The sequence below is a fragment of the Channa argus genome, chromosome 20 (assembly GCF_033026475.1).
Source record: "Channa argus isolate prfri chromosome 20, Channa argus male v1.0, whole genome shotgun sequence".
Lineage (NCBI taxonomy): Eukaryota > Metazoa > Chordata > Actinopteri > Anabantiformes > Channidae > Channa > Channa argus.
The window spans coordinates 13,672,854-13,696,450 of NC_090216.1; the positions used below are offsets into that span (position 1 = coordinate 13,672,854).

The window sequence follows — 23,597 nt, forward strand, 5'->3', positions numbered from 1 at the left end:
CTGGTTGACAAAGAACGTGTCCTATTTTTGCTGACCTTAAGAGTTCATATTTGCAAAAAATATGAATGTGCATTGAAGCTTCAGATGCATGAATAGATTTTTATGCTATTGTTGATGATTCGGACACAGTCTCAAGAAAAGTGCACTTCTTTCTACACGAGCAATAATGCAGGGGTGATCTGGCTACATCATGAGGGCAGCAGCAGCAGCAGCAGTTCGCTGAACAAACACAAATCTAATGGATAGATGAGTGGTTTTAAAAAAGCAGCACAACCAGTGTGTCATCCACTCTTCCCTCTCAGAATAAAGCCTGCCAGAAGAAAAAAACATTAATGAAACAAATAGGACAGTGCAATAAGCATGACGCAAACATCTTTTAGCAGATTATGATTACTTAGGGGACAGAGAGTGCAAAGAGAATGAAAATGTCACATTATATGTCAAATGATCTCTTACATTACATGTGGCATTTAATGAAATAAATATCTTATTGTACCCGTGACTTCAGTCTATGGACAAAGGAGATTGTGATGGAGGCAATTATGAATTAAAACCCATTTGAAAAACATGTCAGTGGAAGGCAGGATTAAAGTCAGATTTAATGGCCATCTCATGACCAGTAGTCATTATTTTGCAACAATTCGAAGTCAAACACTTGTTAATTACTTGTTAAGTGTGCATGTAGACTCAGGGCAAACTTTAAAGTACTTATGAATCATAAATTAATCACATTTTAAATAAAGACTGATTTGAGAAGAAGAAAAAACAAGAACAAAACCACTCAACGTTCTACTCTATTTCTTTTTCAAACTCCCAACTTACACATCTTATGTGCTCAAAGGAGTCTAATTTCCCACACTGCGCTCAGTAAGTGTTTGTTTTGCAAATAGTTTCATTATGTTTGTTTACACAGTGAATTTCATACTTCTGAGCATAAAAACACATAGGCACCTTCAGTGGACTGCCATCTTGTGGTGAAAACAAACCTCAGTAAGTACTGCAAGTCAATAAAGACAAACAATAAAAAAATTAAACAAATTCTGTTGAAGTTTTTTTCTGACTCATTCGTCATAATTCTTCAAACATTACCTATTAATATTATGGTAGCTTGGCTTGCTGCAGGTGGTGGAATATATCTGCAATTGATGCTTGGTGATTTGTGATCTAGGCCTACTAACATTTATTTTTGTTAGCAAGTTTAAAACTCACAATTCATCATTAACAATTATATGCAACTCTAATATATTATAATCTTTCTTAATGAGAGGGAAAATGAACAGGGGACTTTCCGCAACTGACAATCCAAAAGTTGTTCTATTAATTAAATGTGAAAGTGTTAGGAACTTGTAATAAACCATTAGCTGGAACATTTATCCTAAAATGCAAATTAAAAACTGGTAGTGAAAACCTAAAATAATAGTTATAGCTTCCACCAAACATATAGTACAATTGACAGGGTAAGTTGCCTTTCAAAACCCTTTTCCTGTTTTAGAAATGTAACTGTTGGTTAATTTAGCAAATTTGAGCATGTGACATAATATATATTTAACCCCTATTCAAAAAGGTTGGGAAGATGTGAAAATATTTGGGTTATGACCGGCATTTCAGACAGGCACAGCCCACAGGTGAGCAGAGGTTCACCAATCTGCGACAAACTGTGCCAAAAAGAAAAACTGTGGAACAATTTCAGAAAAAATTTCCTCAACATAAAATTGTGAAGACATTAAAGATCCCACCATCTACACTATATAATATCATCAAAAGATTCAGAGAATCAGGAGGAACCTCTGTGTGCAAGGGATAAGGCTGAAGGTCAAAACTGGAGATGGTCAAAACTCAGATGGCACTGCATTAAAAACAGGCATCATTCTTTACTTGACATCACTGCATGGGCTCAGGAACACTTCCAGAAATCACTGTCGGTGAACACTGTTTGCTGTGCAATCCACAAATGTTAGTAAAAGCTGTATCATGCAACGAAGAACCCATATGAACATGATCCAGAAACACTTCTGTGTTCTCTGGGCCACATCTCATTTAAATGATTTGAGGCAAAATGGAAAACTGTTCTGTGTTGAGATTAAGATTTGAAATTGATTTTTGGAAACCATGGATGCCCTTTTCTGCAGACTAGAGAGGAGAGGGACTATCCAGCTTGTTATTAGCAGACAGTTCAAAAGCCTCCATCTCTGATGGTATGGGGGTGAATTAGTTCCTATGCTTTGGGCAGCTTACACATCTGGAAAGGCGCCATCAATGAGCTTTTACAGCTTATTCTCCCATCCAGACAATTTCCCTTTCAAGGAAAGTCTTGCACATTTCAGCGAGACAATGCTTAACTACATACTGCATCCATCACAACAGCATGGCTTTGGCCTTACCAAATGAGCTATAGCATCCCATAAAGCAAAAAAATCTTGACAAGAATGGCACAACATCCCTCTCCTAAACCTCTAACAAGTGGTCCACTCACTTCCCAGATGTACAGAGACTGGGATGCTAAAAAATTATAAACATCACCCTGTTCCATTTTTTTGGAGATGTGCTGCTGTCATCAATTTTAAAATGAGCTAATATTTTCCATGAAATGGTAAAAATCTCTCTCAGTCTCAGTTTGAAAATCAGATAGGTTGTTTGTGTTCTATTGAGAATAAAATATGGGTTGATGAGAATTGCAAATCATTGCATTCTGCTTTTATTTACGTTTACAGATCTTCCCAACTTTTTGGGAAATAGAGTTGTAATTCTGATAAAGCCACTCTTCTCCCAGAGCTCTACCACCAACGAGCATGCGCGGTTAAGCGCGGTTAAGGTAAGACCATCGAAAGTGATGGTCTTACCTCCACTGGTTTTTACAATGTATCATTCCGCTAGCACTACAAGTAAGCGTGATGGCGTATTTAACATATTTTTACATCACTGATGATGGATCTTAAAATTCATATATATATATGTATATATATAGGGATTAATAAAACATTATGTTGCTTTATTCGTAATTTCAATGGGAAAATACGAGAAACAATTGTCGGAGGGATATCATTTTTGGTAGTAATCCCTGAGCAGCAGTAGCACGAGCGCGGCGGATACAGAGTGATAGTTTCCTGTCATTGGATTTAGGTAAGTGCAAGCGGTTTGCTTTTTTCCTGAACTTTAATGAAATGTGTGTTTACCATGCTATTTTCTATATGCATTATCTTGAACAGTTTGTATTTTTGGACAATTTGTTCTTCCCACTACAGTCTGTCTTAATTTTCCGTGTAACAGTTTATCGGGTGCGCGAGCATTCTTTCTTTGAATAGCTAGCTTAACTAGTAGCTAGCGATTGCTATTATGTTCAGAACAGATAATATAATAAGTTACAATCGTGATATAATATATGCAAATATATGTATATTTATTAAGCACATATGTTTAACGACTCTGAACAGTAGTTTGGTTCCAAATTCTTAGAGTTTGTAAAATTGTGCTAGCTGTGGCTTGGCGTGATGTCATAATTGTGCGCCCGTTAGGCGGCGTGTTGTTTGTGGAATAGCTTTTTTTTTTAAATAAATAAAAACTGTAAGTTTACTGTAACAACGCTTATAATTTTCTTATAATAAATAAATGTTTAGCAAATATAACAGACGTGTTTACTTTCTGTACATCAAATAATTTTATTTGCTTTTACTGTCATTGTTTTAAATTTCTGATTTCCTCTCATTTCTGCAGTGATATGAAATCTCATTGAGAACTGTGCAGACTGCTGCCTGTCCCCCTCTTCCCTCGGCAGCAATTCTGTCCAAGGTGCCACTATGGCCTTTGTGCCTACGCCCAGCCCCACTGTGGTCGACCAGACCACACTTATGAAGAAGTACCTGCAGTTTGTGGCAGCACTTACAGACACTAATACACGTAAGTTCATAGATCATGATGTGTGTTGATATACATGAGTAATGTCTACAGGTTTCTTATCTCTGCATTTAATTACCTGTTTCGTATTAAATGCAGATTTAATAGTAAAAATGTATGTAAGTCAGTAAAAGAAAAACACTTTTCATGAGTTGGCCATTGGCCCAAAAGTTACATTCAGCATTAATATAGATGATTTCCTTTTTTTGGGCTCAGATTTATATCCTTTTCATTTCTTCATGTTATGTATGCGTCCTCAATTGTATATTTGGGATGGGATTCTTCTTTGCCAAAGAACATTTAATTGGTCAAAATATGCATAATGTAAATGCAGCAAAGCACATTATGCATAGGAAACGAACATAATTTAAGTTAACTATTCATAAAACATGTCTATAATCCACTCATGTCAATAACTAGCTTGTCACTATACTGAACTTTGGAATGTGTCAACAAATCAAGTGAGGGTTGAGATGAGCCTTCTGTGCTCAGCATGGGGAATGTGATGAGAGCGATATGCTTTAGTCCAGACAAAGGTACATCTGTCTGTGAGAGTTTTCTGTGTTAGTGTGTTTGAGTGTGAGTGTGTTTGTTGATGTACCTTTTTGATCAATCTGGGCACTGAAAGTAAAACTGATAAGATCTGAGAACCCCTGCTGAGCACATGGAGATAAAAAGTTGAAGTGTAATATTAGCACATTTGATTAATGGCAACACTCTGTCCTTCAACTTCTAGCTGATGAAACTAAGCTGAAGATGATGCAAGAGGTCAGCGAGAACTTTGAGGTAAGTTTGATGAATGTTCTCATTGAGTGATGAAGGGGATTCATTTTCTTTGTCTCTACTGATGGATTTGTGATTGGTTTTTAAGAGGTTTTATGAATCTTACTGAAGTGTACTTCTGTTTTTTTTTTTTGCATGACAATTTAATCGATAAAAAAATAAAAATTGGGTTGAAAAAACACAGAACTGAGACATGAATATTCTGTATTGTTACATGACCTACAGTCTTTTGGGCTTGTTAATTTCAGAATGTTACATCTTCACCTCAATATTCCACCTTCTTGGAACACATCATTCCACGCTTCCTCACATTTCTTCAAGATGGAGAGGTGCAATTTCTTCAAGAAAAGCCAACACAGGTAGAGGAAAAAGGCAAGGCCATTGGGTTCTGCCTACTTTCACGTATTTGTACCCATTTGTCTGTAATTACCAACTATCCATAACGATAATAAGGGCAGAACACACAGTAGCTCAGTATTCTCGGTAGACCATAATACAATGCATCCATAAGATTTAATTGGTCAGTCAGTAGTGTGATCTAGCATTCATACATTTGCTTAAAATATTTTACATCCTTTGACATAATAGCATTTAATTGTAGTTCTTTCATTCGATTGAAAATAATTTTGTAAGTCATTCAGTTCTGTATTCTGTTCTTTAAAATGTTATTCATTCTTTCAGCAATTAAGGAAGCTGGTCCTGGAAATCATTCACCGCATTCCAACCAATGAACACCTTCGACCACATACCAAAAACATCTTATCTGTGATGTTCCGCTTCCTGGAGGTATGAGTCTATTTGATTCTGGAAAACACAACATATTGTTTACATTTTCATAGATTTTGCGTCATTCAGTTGCCTCTAAACTACTGTGTGCATCTTAACCGATAGCAGTTTTTTGGTCGAATTATAAAGTAAAATAAAAGTTACACATGAAAATATCCCAAACACACACAAGCTATTGTATAGTTATTTCATTGTTATTTTCCAGATTGAAAGTGAGGAAAATGTGCTGATATGCCTTCGCATCATTATTGAGCTGCACAAACAGTTCCGCCCTCCTATTTCTCAGGAGGTAAGAATCTTTGCCTTATCGCTTAAAATCTTGGTGTTGGTGACCTCAATTTTAAAATTTCATTACTGAATAATTGTGTATTTTATGAAAATGCCCATCAGATTGAATTCTCTGTATTTTGTCCTGTGTGGTCAACTGAAAACTGTATTGTAAAATTATTAATAAAGTCAAAGGTTATTTGTGAATATTTTTATGATTCACAGATATGATTATCATAATCTAGTCATAAGAAAGACACATTATATCATTCTTTAAAAGTGAAGTTAAACCTTTTCTTGGAGTCTTGGACTAAAATGGACCAACATAATAATCTCTTCTCAGATTCATCACTTTCTGGACTTTGTGAAGCAGATTTACAAAGATCTTCCCAAAGTCGTTGTAAGTACAACTTCAGCAGCAAGTGGCTGACTGCATTTTGAAATTTTGAATGCATGCAAATGTAAGTTATTTACTATACGCTCTGATGTCTTTTGTTCCACCTGTGTTACCCAGGCCAGGTACTTTGAGAACCCACAGGTGATAGCAGAAAACACAGTTCCCTCCCCTGAAATGGTAGGAATGATCACCTCTGTGTTGGTTAAGACAGCACCTGAGAGAGAAGACAGCGAAACACGAACAGTAAGCTATTCAGCACTTTGTACGAGTTTAGATCTCCACTGCAGTTTTTGTACTCCATACATATTCTTTCACAGTACTGTCTGTAACCACTTGATGGTAGTGATGCACCATGTTGCTACACTATTAGGAGAGACAAAAAAACTACAGTTATCTGATATAAAACATAGATAAAGTACATTATTTATTCTTTCAGCTTTGACCTGTGTCACATTTGTAGCACACATTCATTGTTCTCTAAATAAATGCAAAATTGATGGTATTAAACTAAATGTCAGCCTCAAAGCTATTAGTTGCAATCACTATTTGTCAAGCATTTTTGTTAAGTCATTACAGCCTTCTGATTATTTTTCTCCTTTAATTTCTGCCTATAGCACACCATCATCCCTCGGGGGTCTTTGTCTCTCAAGGTGCTGGCAGAGCTACCTATCATAGTGGTGCTCATGTATCAGGTGAAGAAAACACTTCTTTATCAATATCTTTATCAAATATACAAATCTTTTCATAACCCTTGGTAAAAGTTCAATAAAAGGAAATGTGTGAACAAGTAAATGAGTTGTGGTGTTAGAGTTGTGGTATCATTTTTTATTTTTATTTTCATTTTTTTTTTTTTTATCTAAAAGTATAACATTTGAAATTTAAAGGTTTAATTTAAAGTCTGCCTTTCAGTTTAACGGTGGAAATCAAGATAGCATTTAACATTTTAACAAAGACTGAATTGACACATCTGCATTTTAATTAGAGTTTGTATGTAATATAGTATGATAATATAAAATATGAGTTTTTAGAGTGAATTGTGTTACAGTGACAACAGGTCTTTAACTGACATGTTTGCTCTGTGTCCTCAGCTATATAAACTGAATATTCACAATGTGGTGTCAGAATTTGTTCCTCTCATTATGAACACCATCACTCTCCAGGTGTCTCCACAGGCCAGGTAAGGACAGATCTGTGAATGCATTTATCTGCACACGTCCATGGATGTGTACTGTGCCATTACATCTCAAATTTAATTTTTATTTTACAGCCTTCAATATTAGTTTGGGCACATTTAAGTGAATTTATTTATGTATTTTTTACCTGCTCCCTTTCAGTTTGGTGATGATGTTTCTTAGCACTTTGCCTGCCAAAGCTGGAGTGAAAATCCATTTGGGGAAGTTAAAATTGCAGAAATTGGCTTAGCAGGGGGTGAAACCTCTCAGGGTAAGAGGAAGGGTATGTTAAGCATTCCAAACAGGAAGGAAATCGAGCAGAGTTAATTTAGAAAAATACCTCAACAGACTCCGGCAGGTATAGAGGGTTTCTTCCTAACGTGCAGTAGCAGCTGTGACGCAAACAAACAAGTCACCCATGTATAATTGACTCCCATATGTAGACCCACAATTTCAGCCTCTGTAATTACCACCTACTGCAGGTGTACAACATCATTAATGCCTTTGATGGGATTAAATCGGTTTTGTGTGTAAATTGTTCTGTTTAATTTGCAGGCAGCACAAGCTTTATAACAAGGAGTTATATGCCGACTTCATTGCTGCGCAGATCAAGACTCTGTCATTCCTAGCCTACATCATCCGAATCTACCAGGTACCTGTTTGATGGCCGAGTGTTGCATCATACACCGTCAATGAACAAGTTCAATGAGTTATCCTGTCTTGAAGGAAAACAGTTGTCATTTCTAGTTAAAGCTGTTTCATTTGCATCATTTTAATGGATTTCTCATTTTTTCGTCAGTATTTTGCGATGTTTTGTGAATTTTAACTTTATAAAAGATACGTTATACATAGGAAAATCCGTTGCTTGTGAAGAGACAGATGCCCTCAATGGAATATATTTGAAGGAATTATTGCGGCTTAGCCTGCATTTAAAGCCACTGGGTTTTGCATAGGTGGATCGGCTAAGTAAAGGATGCAATTGGTGCTTTCATGTATTACATTGAAGGAAATTGTCCAGGCGTTGTCCTGTCCCTAACCAAATACTACCACCAACAACAACCATAAGTGACATGCACGGCTGAAACCAGTTTCAATACCTCTGCTCTTACATACCTGTCATTCATCCTGCAAATGTCAGGAAGGATGTTTGGCACCAAAGCTAGGAAGAATAAAGATTAAAAAAAAGACATTTTAAACTAAAACTTTATATTTACTTAAGGTATTCACAATGGACGGGAAACAAATACTTTCATTGAAGCTATTTCTTTTACTGACCTTTTGTTGTGCAAACATTATCAGTTATGCTGCAAATGAAAATAAAAATATCAATTTTGCAACATCATAAAAAACACTGATAATGCCTTTCAAAAATAAATCCTATTCCCTCTAGAAAAAAACATTAAACACTGGCCACACATGAGGTAACTGAGGTTTAGAAATATTTGCACTGGCTTGTATGAAAAGTTATCTAAGAAACAACATTTTGTAGAAGCTTTAAAAGTGTATTTTCTTTTAGTTACATATTTTGTGTGTGTTCCCTGCCAGGACCTGGTAGGAAAGTACTCTCAGCAGATGGTAAAGGGCATGCTGCAGCTGCTGTCCAACTGCCCCTCTGAGACTGCTCACCTCCGCAAGGAACTGCTCATTGCAGCTAAGCACATCCTCACGACTGACCTACGCAGCCGTATGTATACATTTCCACTATGAAATTTGAAAATGAGAAGGCTTTTAATACGGGAGTGTTCCCATCAAGTTATTTTTCTGAGGAACTCAAAACTCTAGAAATCTTGCTCTAAATTATGTCTTATTGTATTTCAGAGTTTATTCCTTGTATGGACAAACTTTTTGATGAATCCATCCTGATTGGCTCTGGCTACACTGCCCGGGAGACTCTTAGGTGTGTTTTGTGTGTGTGTTCATAGTCTGATCTCCCTGGTGTCAGCACCCTGTCCCTCTTTCTCATTTTTGCATTGATTGTCCAGGTGCAGGTTAAGTGTAGTATCATATAAATAGGGCAGTTCTCAGTAACACTAAATTTCTCAGGAAAGCTGATGGCAAAACTGCAACACAAATCACACTGTGAAGTTGTCATATATTGCCTGCAGATCAGTCATCAGTCAGTTGATTACAACCTCCTTTGACCTCTTTAGATGCCAAGCTCAATCACCATATCAACAAAATGGCTATCATTTCACAATATTACTACATAGGAAATAAGGCAGTTCAGACCTGGCAGGCTTATCAGTGTCACTCATCAGCTCAACTTCTCTCTCTCTCTCTTTCTCTTTCAAAAATGCTAGTTTCATTTGCATCTGTAGCTCTTCTTTTCTTGAGCTTTCATAATTAACACTTTTATCAGCAAGGACCATTCTGTATTCACAGCCATGAAATCATCAAATACGACTAAATCTGTTCCAGGTGTTATATTGATATATCTGCTTCTTTCTAGACCGCTGGCTTACAGTACACTTGCAGATCTGGTGCACCATGTTCGTCAGAACTTGCCCTTGACAGATTTATCCCTAGCTGTGCAGCTCTTCGCCAAAAACATTGATGATGAGTCACTACCGAGTAACATTCAGACCATGTCATGCAAGCTACTACTTAACCTGGTCGACTGCATTCGCTCAAAGTCAGAGCAAGAGAATGGCAACGGGCGTGACATTTTAATGAGGATGCTAGAGGTAGGGAGCAGTAAGCTTTGGTAAAAACAAAACAGTAATATATTTGATATAGCCACTGAAATGTTGAGTAACCCCCCAATCTCGCTCTTATAAATCAGGTATTTGTGCTAAAGTTTCACACCATTGCACGCTACCAGCTTGTCTCCATCTTCAAAAAGTGCAAGCCCCAGTCAGAGATGGGTGTGGTCGACCCAGGGGTGTTACCTGGAGTACCAGCCACACCCACTCCATCCATAACTCCTGCAATTCCTCCTCCTGCTCCTCCCACGCCTGTTGCCACGGCGCCTCCACCCCCAGCAACTCCCTTTGACCGACCTGGTGAGAAGGAAGACAAGCAGACTTTTCAGGTGTCGGACTGCCGCAGCTTAGTCAAGACTTTGGTGTGTGGAGTGAAGACGATTACTTGGGGCATCACCTCTTGCAAGGCACCTGGAGGTAAGAAGACCCTGATCCATGCTCCAGAAACTTGACTGCATTAGGCACTTTTTAAAGCATCTAGTTGAGTGTTATATAAGTAATTGTAATTCCTTTTTACATATGTTGTCAAACTTCCTTTTATACTTTCTCCAGAGGCTCAATTCATTCCTAACAAGCAACTTCAGCCAAAGGAGACACAAATCTACATTAAGCTGGTCAAGTATGCCATGCAAGCTTTGGACATCTACCAGGTAAAATTGAGGATCTTGATTATACTATGTGAAATAGAAACAAAAATTAAATATATAAATCAAACACAAATAATGGAAGTAAATTCTTCAGCATGCAAATGGAACTGCTCATGTTCTTATGAACTAGGTACAGGTTGCCAATAACCAGCAGACGTATATCAGGGTGGCCAACTGTCAGACAGTACGCATGAAGGAGGAGAAGGAGGTTCTGGAGCACTTTGCAGGGGTCTTTACCATGATGAACCCGCTCACATTCAAAGAGATTTTTCAGACCACTGTGCCATACATGGTGGAAAGGATCTCCAAGAACTATGCACTGCAGGTATGTGCAGTTTTGTAAATTTGTAAATTGAATTATGTAGTTATTGGATTGATAGATTTTGAACATTATGAAAGTCGAAAAATAACAATTCATGCAGTAAGACATTGAGTCCTAAATTATCATGTGTTTTCAGATTACATTTCTTCCTCCCTGTTGTTTTTTAGATTGTGGCAAATTCTTTTCTGGCCAACCTTTCAACATCTGCTCTATTTGCCACCATCCTAGTAGAGTATCTTCTTGAAAGACTGCCAGAAATGGGCTCCAATGTTGAGCTCTCAAACCTCTACCTAAAGCTCTTCAAACTTGTCTTTGGCTCAGTATCACTATTTGCTGCTGAGAATGAGCAGATGCTCAAGGTAAGTGGAGGTTTTTCTGTGTTTTGTGTGAGGCTTGTGTTTTTCTTGATCTTTGCTAGTATGACTCAGCTTCATTTCCTCAGCCACACCTCCATAAGATAGTGAACAGCTCTATGGAGCTTGCCCAGTCAGCTAAGGAACCCTACAACTACTTCCTGCTTCTCCGAGCTCTCTTCCGCTCTATTGGTGGAGGCAGCCATGACCTCCTTTACCAGGAGTTCCTACCGCTTCTACCTAACTTGCTGCAAGGTAAAGCCTCTCCCATTTTCTTTTTCTCTGAGATGATAAATCATGACAGAAAATTGCTTTTGTGTAATTTACAAAGTTCGCTCTCCATGTCATTAGGTCTAAACATGCTGCAGAGCGGTCTACACAAGCAGCACATGAAGGATCTGTTTGTGGAGTTATGTTTGACAGTGCCAGTGCGTCTGAGCTCCTTGCTGCCCTACCTACCAATGCTAATGGATCCTCTTGTATCTGCTTTGAATGGGTCTCAGACTCTGGTTAGCCAAGGTCTTCGTACCCTGGAGCTGTGTGTGGACAACCTACAACCTGACTTTCTCTATGACCACATCCAGCCGGTTAGGGCTGAACTCATGCAGGTAAAAGGTTGTTCTTCATTATTATTTATTGCTCAGCACAAGCAGTTTCTCGACTGTTGTGTTGAGTGTGTGGGAGGGTTCACAGCTGAGCCCACTTGGTAACACGGGTCCAGCTCAAAACATCTGTTATTAAGAGTGTGCCCCCTGAAGACGGTTTAAATGTACCTACTAATTCACAATCTTACTTGACATCCATATTAATAAGCCAGTTGGGACTGTTACTGTAGCATAAAATGAGAAAACACTATGCAGATGTGTTTGTGCTGGAGCAAACAACAGGTTCATTCGAACTGGGGAACTTCTAGCTAAGCCAGCAGCACATACGCCACCAGAAGATGGTTTTTACATTAAATGATCCAAAAGCAGCCAGTAAGAGGTTGCAAATCTGCCCTCTGGTGGTCAAAAAGGGGTTATGGTACTGTTTGCACACCCTCTAGACTAAGATGAATCACTCTCCTTACCTTTGGAATACTGCTGAATTGTGGAGGGGGATCTCATGTGAGAACTGTTACGATGTCCATATTGATAGAAATTAAATTAAACTAAATACATTATAGTCCAGTTAATTACCAGGGTTAGTAGCAGTTTGTGTTGCCTTATTAACTGGCTTTTCTTGCATTTGGTGATTGTCTTTTTTTAATTTATGTATTTCAGCATTCTGCTTTTTTCTTTTTTAAACACTTTTCCCCTTTTCTGCTCCCACTGTGATTCAGGCCTTGTGGCGTACCCTCCGTAATCCAGCAGAAAGCATCTCCCATGTAGCTTATAGAGTTTTAGGAAAGTTTGGAGGCAGTAACAGAAAGATGCTAAAGGAGTCTCAGAGGCTACATTATGTTGTGACTGAGGTCCAGGGACCCAGCATCAAGGCTGAATTTACTGACTGCAAAGCATCCATACAGCTACCCATGGAAAAGGTAAGACATGATGATGTTGAGAAATAATTTCATTTACTTTAAGTTGTTTGCAGAGTTTGGAAAATAATTATTTAACACTGTAAAACTGCCTGAAACCAGTGTGAACACACATGCTCTCCCTTTAACTTTGATTTCAGTTTTAGAGTAAAAAAGAATTCTAAGTAAAAGAGGTTGATATCCCTCACTATTGTTCTCCACAGAGAACAATACATTCTTGTCAGGAGTTTGTAGGTGTGTGAGAGAGTGTATGATTAGAGAGATGTGTGTGTCCTCCAGGTAATTAAATTCATCTCCTGTTTCTCCTCCTCATCCCAAGTCAGTAATCATCAATCTAGTGTGGGCCAGCATGACGGCATTATTTACTCTCGCTAATGGCTGCTCCTTCTATCTGGCTATCTGTCTGTGTTTTTGCCATTATGGGTGCAGGCAGCACACACAGATTCACATGCTGCACACCCACACCCACACCCACAAGCTGAAGGCATGAATCTCTAGCAAGCCCATGACGCAGCCATATGGTTAGCTGGCAGATTAAGGGAAAAACAGCTCAAAGTGCTGTAAGGTAAATGCAGAGCTCAATTAACAGTAATTCGATAAACTTGAGATAGCACAACATGTAAAAACTATCTCTGTCATGTCATACATATATCTGAATTTCACCTGTTGGCTTTGCATTTCTAGTTTAATAATTTGTTTTACTCTTTTACTAGTACCTCTGTACTTCTCCCTAAAAGCTCAAGTAAAAAGCTGAGAATCTTTTTATTTTTGCCTGCCTATCCTTTACTTGTCAGTGTTTTAGTTTGGCAAAATATCCTGCTATATAAATACAACCACAGGTTTAAAATTTAATTGTGCGGTTCCCTTATTTCTCCCCACTCATCTTGCTCTATTCTTGCATCTTCCTCATCTTCTTCCCTCTTTACTGGGTGGCATTAATTAGTTCATTTTCTGCCTTTTTAAGTGCCTGGCTGCCTTGGTTGTCAGCCCATAATGTAGAAATCATAATGACCTTTGCTCATCCAGATGGCGACTGTGTTGCTTCCTGGAAATTAATCACACACACACAGGCACTTTAAAACATGGACACGTTGTGTTTTCAGAATGAATTTAATAAAAGAAAGTTGAAGTAAAATTTGTATGATATGTGTTTTCCAAGGCAATAGAGACGGCTCTAGACTGCCTGAAAAGCGCTAACACGGAGCCATACTACAGACGACAGGCCTGGGAGGTCATTAAGTGTTTTCTGGTGGCAATGACCAGTCTAGACGACAACAAGCATGCTCTTTACCAGCTTCTGTCTCATCCCAAGTGAGTAAACATTTTTGAAACACTGATGTATTTCAAAGAATTATTCTACCGTGCATTTATCTATAAACATTAACCTTTACTTAACTTGACCTTGACCTCTAGCCCATATCAGCTTTACCCTTTTTTTCCTGTCTGACCTCTCCTAAACCCACCCACCAAGTTTACTTCTGCTTTTCCTTCCTACTTCCCATTCCTGTTAAAACATCTACTGACATGACCTGCTTTTCAGTCTCACAACACCTCTTCACCACCCTCCCCACCACACACTGTCTCATCAATTCCATCTCAAGAGCAGGAGTTGCTAATTACACATTCACTGGCCCCCCACCCTCTGCCAGGCTTCACTGCAAGGTGGAGACACATACATGATCGGACTAACAGAAAAGGAAGCAGGAGGTGGCTCTTGGGTGGGTTAGTCACATTACCATTATTGATCCCGACGCAGGGGCTAATGGACATTCTCCTGTCTGTGCTAGACCATGCACCTTACACTCCTGTCATTATGCACTACCACACATGTACACATATCTGTTTGTGTGCACATTGCTGCAGGGATAATGAAATGTGTCAGTTATAATCAGGGGGGCTGCGCCTGCTGCCTCCTCTTGTCAGATGTCATGATTTGGAGTGTCCCCTCTCTCTCTATCTCTTTCTGTATCTCCTTCTACTTCCGTATTTGGTCACTGTTAATATAGCCTTTTAGCTTAGAAAGGAAAAGATGCACTATATTGCCAAAAGTATTTGCTCACCTGCCTTTAGACCCATGTGAACTTTAGTGACATCCCATTCTTAAGCCATAGGGTTTAATATGATGTCGGCCCACCCTTTGCATCTATAACAGATTCAGCTCTTCTGGGAAGGCTTTCCACGAGGTTTAGGAGTGTGTTTATGAAATACATAATACACAGTGCTCTCAGTCTTCGCTCTAACTCATCCCAAAGGTGTTCTATCGGGTTGAGGTCGGGACTCTGTGTAGGCCAGTCAAGTTCTTCCACACCAAACTCACTCATTCATGTCTTTATGGACCTTACTTTGTGCCCCAGAATTAATTTATTTGGATGGGTGAGCGAATACTTTTGGCAATATAGTTTACATACAGCAATTCATGAAATGCCAGCTGGGGAGAACAGAGCAGCACTGGAGTAACAGGTCCCTGAAAAAATGATGGGCAATTGATCTGACAATCACGCAACTGCCCACTTTCGCCAACCCCAAGTTCCTTGCTAGTTTCTTGCCTTTCCTCTCGGCCTTTACCCGCACTTTTACTCCTTCCTCCTCCAAAGAGCAGTTTTTTAAATGGCAATAATGAAATGAAGCAATCCATCAGGTCTGCCCCTGGCATGTGGCATTATAAACACAAACTCAAGCATGGAGAAAACAGCTGCTCAATCACACCACAGCCCAGTTGCCTTCAGCTGCAGTAAATAACAAAAATACGAACCAGGGACACAGGGAGACAGAGGAATAGAAAAGTGAAAATTAACTAAGAAGAGAGAGAAGTTAAAGAATAAAAGCTTGCGACTGCAGGCAGGCAGTCTTTATTTAGAAATATTAAGCAAATAGGTGGAACACAAGCCATAAGATGATTTTTGGACTAGTGGTTTAAAGAAAGTTTTAGTGCCAAATGCTAATGTGCTTATGTAATTCTCTGTTTCAATGTGTGAATGTCTTTCCCCATCAGCTTCACTGAGAAATGGATCCCCAGTGTCATCATCTCTCACCGCTACAAAGCACAAGACACACCTGCCCGCAGAACTTTTGAACAGGCTCTCACTGGGGCATTCATGTCTGCTGTGATAAAGGACCTGCGGCCCAGTGCGTTGCCCTTCGTAGCCAGCCTGATTCGCCATTATACTATGGTCGCTGTAGCCCAGCAGTGTGGTGAGGGACTGCTGCTCTTGTGTTTTCTTCATCTAATATTAGCTTTCTGTTTTGCCCTGGCATTGTAATTTACTTCTATTGTCAAAAAAAACATCTGTCACGTTACAGTTTTGTTCTTTTCTGTTTAAACAATATAAAAACATATTATAATTTTACAAATTTTAACCACTCTAACATAGTCATAATCAGCAATACGATTACTATATTTTACCTTTACCTTTTGTCCCTTCTACTAACCCCACCCCCAAATACAGGTCCATTCCTGCTGCAGTGCTACCAGTTGGGTAGTCAGCCGAGCACAGCAATGTTCCACAGTGAGGAGAATGGCTCAAAGGGCATGGATCCTCTGGTTCTGATTGATGCCATAGCTATCTGCATGGCCTACGAAGAGAAGGAGCTGTGTAAGATTGGAGAAGTAGCCTTGGCCGTCATTTTTGATGTGGCAAGCATTATTCTTGGCTCCAAAGAGAGGGTAAGTCAGTGTCACGCGGGTGTTAAGATGTTGGGATTGTGTTAGTTGTTTTGTTTTGTTTTGAAACTGTAGCAATCTGTGCTGGTCGTTAAGATAACATAAAATAAATGAGTGTTTGATGAATGTTTTCATACTGTAATATTACAATGGATTCATCAGTTAACCGTCTTGGCTTTTTGTCTACTTCTCCAGGCATGTCAGTTGCCCTTGTTCTCCTACATCGTGGAGCGTCTGTGCGCCTGCTGCTATGAGCAAGCTTGGTACGCCAAACTTGGTGGGGTGGTGTCCATCAAGTTTCTGATGGAGAGACTGCCTCTGATCTGGGTTTTACAGAACCAGCTAACCTTTCTTAAGGCTCTGCTCTTTGTTATGATGGACCTGACAGGAGAGGTGCGAGTAAATCTGTTTATAATGTATTGCCGGGCGATATATTGAATTCATTCTTTATAATGTTTACAGTATGTAAAAGCGCAGCAGCCTTGCTAGTGGTGTGAGCATATAGTTTCATGTAGTTTTTAAATAATTTTTTCTGTTGAGTTCATGTGGACAAAGCAGTTTAAAATATAAATGTTTAAGTTAAAAAAGTAAAAAAAAAAAAAGTTAAAATTGTGAATCGATGAGCCTTAGCATAATGTAATATTTAGCAAATAATTTTAAAATTAGTAAAGTTAAGAGTTCTTTCTCTCTGCTGTGGCCTCTAACTTACTGATTTTCATACAGGTGTCAAATGGAGCAGTTGCCATGGCTAAAACTACACTAGAGCAGTTGTTGGTGCGCTGTGCCACCCCACTGAAAGATGAAGAAAAGACAGAGGAGCTGCTGGCAGCTCAGGACAAGTCTTTCCACATGGTCACTCATGATCTGGTCCGAGAGGTCACCTCACCCAACTCCACTGTTAGAAAACAGGCCATGCACTCCCTGCAGGTGTTAGCCCAGGTCACTGGCAAGAGTGTTACTGTCATCATGGAACCACACAAAGAGGTGAGAGCAAGGACGGTAAAGTTTAAAAATATATTCATACTGGAGTTTAATGCTGTACTAGCAGGACAGCATTTTTAAATACCTATGTATTTTCAGCCTAAAAGAAACGTAAGATAGAATAAATGAATGTGGGATTATATTTGGAAGAAAATTTCCGATTAAAATTCAAACTTTATTTTAACGTCTTAATTTTGTTTTGACATTATTTTGTTCTCTTTAGGTGTTGCAAGATATGGTTCCCCCCAAGAAACACCTTCTCCGTCACCAGCCTGCCAATGCCCAGATTGGCCTGATGGAGGGCAACACTTTCTGCACCACTCTGCAGCCTCGTCTCTTCACAATGGACCTTAATGTCATGGAGCATAAGGTTTTCTACACAGAGGTATGAAAGATACTGAAGTCACTAATCTAAAGAAATCTGCTTTTCAGATCTCAGGCATATTATTGTTTTTGTTTTATACTTATATAGAATTTAAGCATGTTGTAAGATTTTTCCTCATGCTGTATTAGCCATATTAAGATTATGTCATGATACAGCATTGCACAGTACATAGGCATCTCAGGCAGCAGTTTCTTTGAATTCTAAATATCTTAAATCCACCACATTTAGATAATTGACTACTACATTTTGTGTATATGTGTTTGATCCATCTTTCAAGTTGTTGAACCTGTGTGAGGCAGAAGACGCTGCTCTAATGAAGCTGCCATGTTACAAAAGCCTCCCTTCTCTGGTTCCCCTTCGCATTGCTGCCCTCAGTGAGTAGACCCTATCAAACTTGTAGCAAATTTGTTTTTTGTTACACATATTCATTTTTTTCATATATTTGCTCATGTTTTGTGATCATTGCAAGTTAAATGAAGCTAAACCTGAATCTTTTTATAATCTTAAACCTTGGAGGTATTGTATTATATTTAAATTACTTTAGTGTCAGCAGAAATGTTTTTGATAATTGTTTACTTCATCTTTGTTTTACCACTGTCTGAACTGAACTAATAACTGTTTAATGCTATTTTTATGTTAATGCATTTTTATGTTAATGCTATGTTTAAGTTGTTATTTAAATTCTCATATGTTTTATATTCTGGTTATTTTGATTACCTCTTGTCTTTTTTTGTCAGAAATGAAGCATTAATGATATTCTTTCTTTCCTCCTTAGATGCCCTAGCAGCCTGTAATTACTTGCCACAGTCCAGGGAGAAGATCATTGCTGCCCTGTTTAAAGCCCTCAACTCCACCAACAATGAACTTCAGGAAGCGGGCGAGGCATGTATGAGGAAGGTCAGTGAAGCATTTCTCATTCTTTTCTTTTTGCTTTGTAATTGGATAAGTACATTATAATCTGTAAGAAATGCTTCTCAAACACAAGATCTTTATCAAGTTAAACTACTTTTGTGTCATAGAATATACAATTTTTCAAGTCTTTTATTACACTTGGTAGAATTTTTTTACGCATGCATGCTTTAGCCTGTAGGTTCAGGGTTTTAACAGTGAATCGTAAGTCCACGTGTTGATTTGGCACCGTTTTTGCGCTGAATGCCCTCACTGAAACAACCCTCCCCAATTTTTACCGGGCTTAAAAGCGGCACTGCACTGTTGGGAGTTCAGTGTCTTGCCCAGGGACAGTAGGCGACCACTCTACCAACTGACTGTACCCCAGACTTTCTAGATGGATCATATTATCGAAAGACCAAGAATAAAATATTGCTTAAGTTTGGTGATATGGAAGATATGTATAATTGCAGTTTTAAGGTTGTCCTTTTCAGTTTTTAGTTTTCTAAAGCCTGTTTCACTTATGAAGTCTAAATAATGTCAGGAGATCTCAGCCCTGGACTTTGGTGTTGCGTATCACACGTGTAACACAGCAGGAGATTGTCCTAGTCAGAAGCATCCTCATGGGAATCCTCAAACTCTGCTTGATTTCAGCATGGAGTCAGCACGTACAACAGGCACAACATGATAAAAAATATAGGCATCTTAAAAAGATGTCAAAGCCGTTAACATGGCCATTCGCTCAATTTAAATTCACCCGACAATTTGGGATAGACCAGCTTGTTGGGCGCATGGACAGGCATAAGTACTTTGTAGTATGGGACTTGGAGGATAAAGTCAGGATAATGTTAGGAGTGTCTCACTCGTACATTTGCATTCTCACACACACACACCTCCTCCGGACAAAGTCAGAAGAATTTCAGGTTTCCGGTGCATGTTTGGAGGCTTTACTCTATTAGTTTGTCACCAGTTCACATTATTTTTACTCCTGATTTGACTTTTAATTGGTTAGAGTACATTTTAAGATACTGTTTATTACTTAGAAAGATATGCTTTTACAATTAATTATTGTTTTGTTTATTTTGTGTGTTTAGTTTTATAAGAAGAGTTTTTCTGATTGTCGTTTTTTTGCTGCTTCCTGCATCTTTAGTCTTTACTAAATCACGCATGTCCTTTGCCATCCTATAAGTCCTTTTTTATCCTTACTTACTTCTCTCATACCATTTATTCACCCAGTTATTATTTTATGGACCTCCCTCTGCTTTATCAGCCTTGCCTCTATTTATCAAAATATCGACGCCTTTTTGTCCCCTTTTCCTTTACTTTCGGTGTCCTTCATTTTCTTTCTTTACTGTTGTCACTCCTTTTCACTATCCTGTGATTTTCTTTCTTTTTCTTTTTTTTTAAACCTATCCATTCTCTGGTCTCTCTCTCCATTCTTTCATTTTTGCCCTGCTAGCCCTAATGAGCGTTGCCATGACCCGATCGATACAGGATGGAGTGTTTGTTCTCAGTGCTGAGAGGAAAATGAATGTGGCTGCCATGCATCATTCCCTTTCATCTGTGTGAGGGTGTGGGTGTGCGTCATCAGCATTTGGTGTTGCCGTGTGTGCTTGTTTACTGCTGGCTATTCTGCAATATGACTGGCCTTGGTCCTTAATGTAGATACAGCGAGTAATAAGCAGTTTTAACGAGACTAATGTTGATAGTACAACTGACGAATATTTAGGATTATTGTAATAAATAATAATGTCTATATAATGTTCTGTGCAATGTTTCATGTCAGATTTTTCACATTTGAAATCGTAAATGATGTATCCCTGTATTCTATTTTTAGTTCCTGGAAGGCGCTACCATTGAGGTAGACCAGATTCACACTCACATGCGCCCCCTATTGATGATGCTGGGTGACTACCGCAGTCTGACGCTCAATGTGGTGAACCGCTTGACCTCTGTCACACGTCTGTTCCCAAATTCCTTCAATGACAAGTTCTGTGACCAGATGATGGTGAGACATTATTCTGTTCCTATTTCATAAAATGTTTGTTGCACTTTATTTGACAGAAAAAAAATCCAATTTATTATAGCACCATCACAGCATAAAGTCACCAAAATAGTTGACCTGTGGTTGTAGTCTAAATCTTCTCTCTTTTTTCTCTCTTTCATAGCAACATCTGAGGAAGTGGATGGAGGTGGTTGTAATTACTCACAAGGGGGGTCAGCGCAGTGATGGCAGTGTAAGTATTAACTTGCACAGTTCAAGCAGTCCCATATGCACACCTTACCTAGAAGCATAACACAAATATAAAGGTTTCATCACTCATGTTTTGTAGATCATGTCTGTTATTTAACTTTTTGAAATCCTGTTTTAAACACAGACGTAGTTGGAGCAAGTCAGTACAACTATCTAGTGGCACTCTTTATTATTTTATATTATTTTATTATCTGTCCTGGCTATATCAAATGGCTCTCAGTGAGGGAGGCAGAGAAAACCTTCCCTTATGCACACAAAGCGACAGTCACATGTAGTCAACACCTCTTCGATGTGGCCTCCCCTCAGATGACTTGTGAGTGGCCGTATTACAATGAATGATTAATTGGGCGCCAGGCAGGCTGTGGTGGGCCCAGCGCAGCGGCTCCTTGTTATCTTCCCGACAGATAACCTTGTAAAGGCAGAGAAAAGGTGATAGAGAAAGAGGGGGAAGATGCTGCCTTTCCCTCATGGAAATAAAGTCCATTTTTCCTCCCTTCTCTTTTTGTGACTTCACCCTGCCCCATCTCAAAATGACGTATTTAATTAGATGCAAATTGGCCTTTTGTCTTTCCCTCCCTCCAAATTGTAGTCTTTGTGCCCGGTGACAGCAGGGCTGGCAGTGACAATAAAGCCAGGGTCATAGGGTCAGTTAACCAAGCTTGATAAAGACAAAAACTAAAGAGAGAGTAATGGAGCAGGACTGAGGAATATGGCCTGAAGACATGGAGCCGTCAAAGAGGTCTTTGGAATAGATGAGGAATTTATAAGGACAAGTAATGAGATTTTAGGAGTGGTGAAATAATCTTGCTTTTTTTTTTTTTTTTTTTTTTTTTTTTTTTTTAAATGCTTGCTTTAAACAAATCAAGTCAGTTTGTCTATCCATGACTTGATATTTGTGTATCAGTGTTTTCCTCCAAATGCCATTGATTTTGTGTTGCTTGACTAACATTCCAGTATGACTCCATCCTTGTTGTTCACTCAGTGATAAGAAAAGCTGTTTCTGAGGTCACTTGTAAAGGTTGCTGCTGCCTGCCCATTTATTTTATCATCACCTTTATCTACTCATCTTCCATATAGAACAAAGACAGATAACACACAGGCAAAAAAAAAAACATTCACACATATTGCTCTTCTGACTCTGATCATTGTCTTCCGTTTCGGTACAGCCTGCGTTGGAGGGCGTTGAGGTGAGATGTGATCTGGTGTTGCGCCCTCTGTTGGTGACTCTGTCAGTGATTGAAACTTAGTTGAACAAATGTTGTGCTGATGAATTGAGCCAATGTTGTGGAAATAGTGCTGGTGGAGTTGCCCTGTATTTTTGTGTCTGTGTCTGTGGTCATCTCAGTCTTGCTCTAACCTCATATTTTAAATATTTAAAATGATCAAATTTCACCCTTTTGACTTTTGCACCTTCAAGATGTTGATTATACACGATTTATGAAGATTAACATATACTCTTTTATTTATTTGTACTTGTGCATTTTTGTTCTGAAAACCCATGAGTTTTGTTTCAGATGAAAGTAATATACCTAAAGATTACAGCTGGCATTTTTAATCATTTAACTAAGATTCATCCTCGTCTTTCCACAGTGGCTGTCCATCAAGACTGTCTGTCCAAAATTGTCCATGTCTAGTTGTGCCATCGTCTCAATGTTTCATCTACTCCTTTCTTGCCTCTTTTCTCTCTCTAGGAGATGAAGATCTGTTCAGCCATTATTAACCTTTTCCACCTGATCCCAGCTGCACCGCAGACTCTGGTCAAACCTCTGTTGGAGGTGGTGATGAAGACTGAGAGGGCCATGCTCATAGAGGTAGGAAACCCTCTCTAGTTTTTAGACAGACATGCAAGGATCGTCTAGTTAAACTATAGAAGTAGCTTGAAACTATACATTGCATAGAATGCCATGAATGAATTTGAGGAGCAATCAAATCTTAAACCTCTGTTTAAATGGCATTTTAAAAAAAGGCTACAGTTTTTGTTTAAAGGAATGTTACAGCTTGAAAAGTAGTTAATACATCATAACTTTACAATAAATACTTAAAAATTCTCTTGATAATCTCATTACTGAATAATCTTTGTAATTCTACTGGAACTATTTCTGATACAGTGTTAATAGCACATTGACCTCTGTCCTGCTCATCACAGATCTTCACACGAGATTTATTGAACCCAAACCTGCAATTGCTTTTATAAAATTCTTCTTCTTTTTTTTTTTTTTTTTTTTACTGCATTGCCCTTACTATTTTTCTTTTCTCCCTTCATACTTCTTTCCTGTATCAGGCTGGAAGTCCATTCAGGGAGCCTTTGATCAAGTTCCTGACACGCCACCCATCTCAGACAGTGGAGCTATTTATGATGGAAGCTACACTCAACGACCCTCAGTGGAGCCGCATGTTCATGGTCAGACACTGATGCCCCAAAAAGCTGTCCGTTCATTCTTTTCTCTGGCACATCTGCCACAAAACAACATTTTGCAGTTTTTCAGCCTCAATTATGTTACTCTCTAATTTTACTCTTTAATCTAATCTTATATTCCGTTTTTGTTACATTATGTTTATTTTATATCAGTGACTGTATGTCTTTAAATC

The 23,597-nt window shown here is 38.7% G+C and overlaps 1 protein-coding gene across 2 annotated transcripts in view; it reads left to right on the forward strand.

Moving 5' to 3' along the window:
- Positions 1-3,017: 3,017 nt before the first annotated feature.
- trrap (transformation/transcription domain-associated protein) overlaps positions 3,018-23,597 on the forward strand; it is an 81,975-nt gene continuing 61,395 nt past the window's right edge. The window contains exons 1-34 of one of the 2 annotated variants that reach the window (XM_067487936.1): positions 3,018-3,120; positions 3,712-3,894; positions 4,628-4,677; positions 4,923-5,033; positions 5,356-5,460; positions 5,666-5,749; positions 6,071-6,127; positions 6,242-6,367; positions 6,739-6,816; positions 7,213-7,301; positions 7,852-7,948; positions 8,842-8,980; positions 9,115-9,193; positions 9,746-9,980; positions 10,079-10,415; positions 10,551-10,648; positions 10,776-10,970; positions 11,135-11,326; positions 11,410-11,575; positions 11,672-11,928; positions 12,642-12,842; positions 13,999-14,150; positions 15,832-16,031; positions 16,286-16,503; positions 16,696-16,893; positions 17,224-17,484; positions 17,705-17,866; positions 18,144-18,240; positions 18,642-18,763; positions 20,592-20,762; positions 20,923-20,991; positions 22,175-22,195; positions 22,700-22,819; positions 23,290-23,409. In XM_067487936.1, the coding sequence (XP_067344037.1) occupies positions 3,795-3,894; positions 4,628-4,677; positions 4,923-5,033; positions 5,356-5,460; positions 5,666-5,749; positions 6,071-6,127; positions 6,242-6,367; positions 6,739-6,816; positions 7,213-7,301; positions 7,852-7,948; positions 8,842-8,980; positions 9,115-9,193; positions 9,746-9,980; positions 10,079-10,415; positions 10,551-10,648; positions 10,776-10,970; positions 11,135-11,326; positions 11,410-11,575; positions 11,672-11,928; positions 12,642-12,842; positions 13,999-14,150; positions 15,832-16,031; positions 16,286-16,503; positions 16,696-16,893; positions 17,224-17,484; positions 17,705-17,866; positions 18,144-18,240; positions 18,642-18,763; positions 20,592-20,762; positions 20,923-20,991; positions 22,175-22,195; positions 22,700-22,819; positions 23,290-23,409 (4,707 nt within the window). In that variant the 5' untranslated portion in view covers positions 3,018-3,120; positions 3,712-3,794. The remainder of the gene's footprint in view (positions 3,121-3,711; positions 3,895-4,627; positions 4,678-4,922; positions 5,034-5,355; positions 5,461-5,665; positions 5,750-6,070; positions 6,128-6,241; positions 6,368-6,738; positions 6,817-7,212; positions 7,302-7,851; positions 7,949-8,841; positions 8,981-9,114; positions 9,194-9,745; positions 9,981-10,078; positions 10,416-10,550; positions 10,649-10,775; positions 10,971-11,134; positions 11,327-11,409; positions 11,576-11,671; positions 11,929-12,641; positions 12,843-13,998; positions 14,151-15,831; positions 16,032-16,285; positions 16,504-16,695; positions 16,894-17,223; positions 17,485-17,704; positions 17,867-18,143; positions 18,241-18,641; positions 18,764-20,591; positions 20,763-20,922; positions 20,992-22,174; positions 22,196-22,699; positions 22,820-23,289; positions 23,410-23,597) is intronic. The other variant, XM_067487937.1, reaches the window with a different exon arrangement.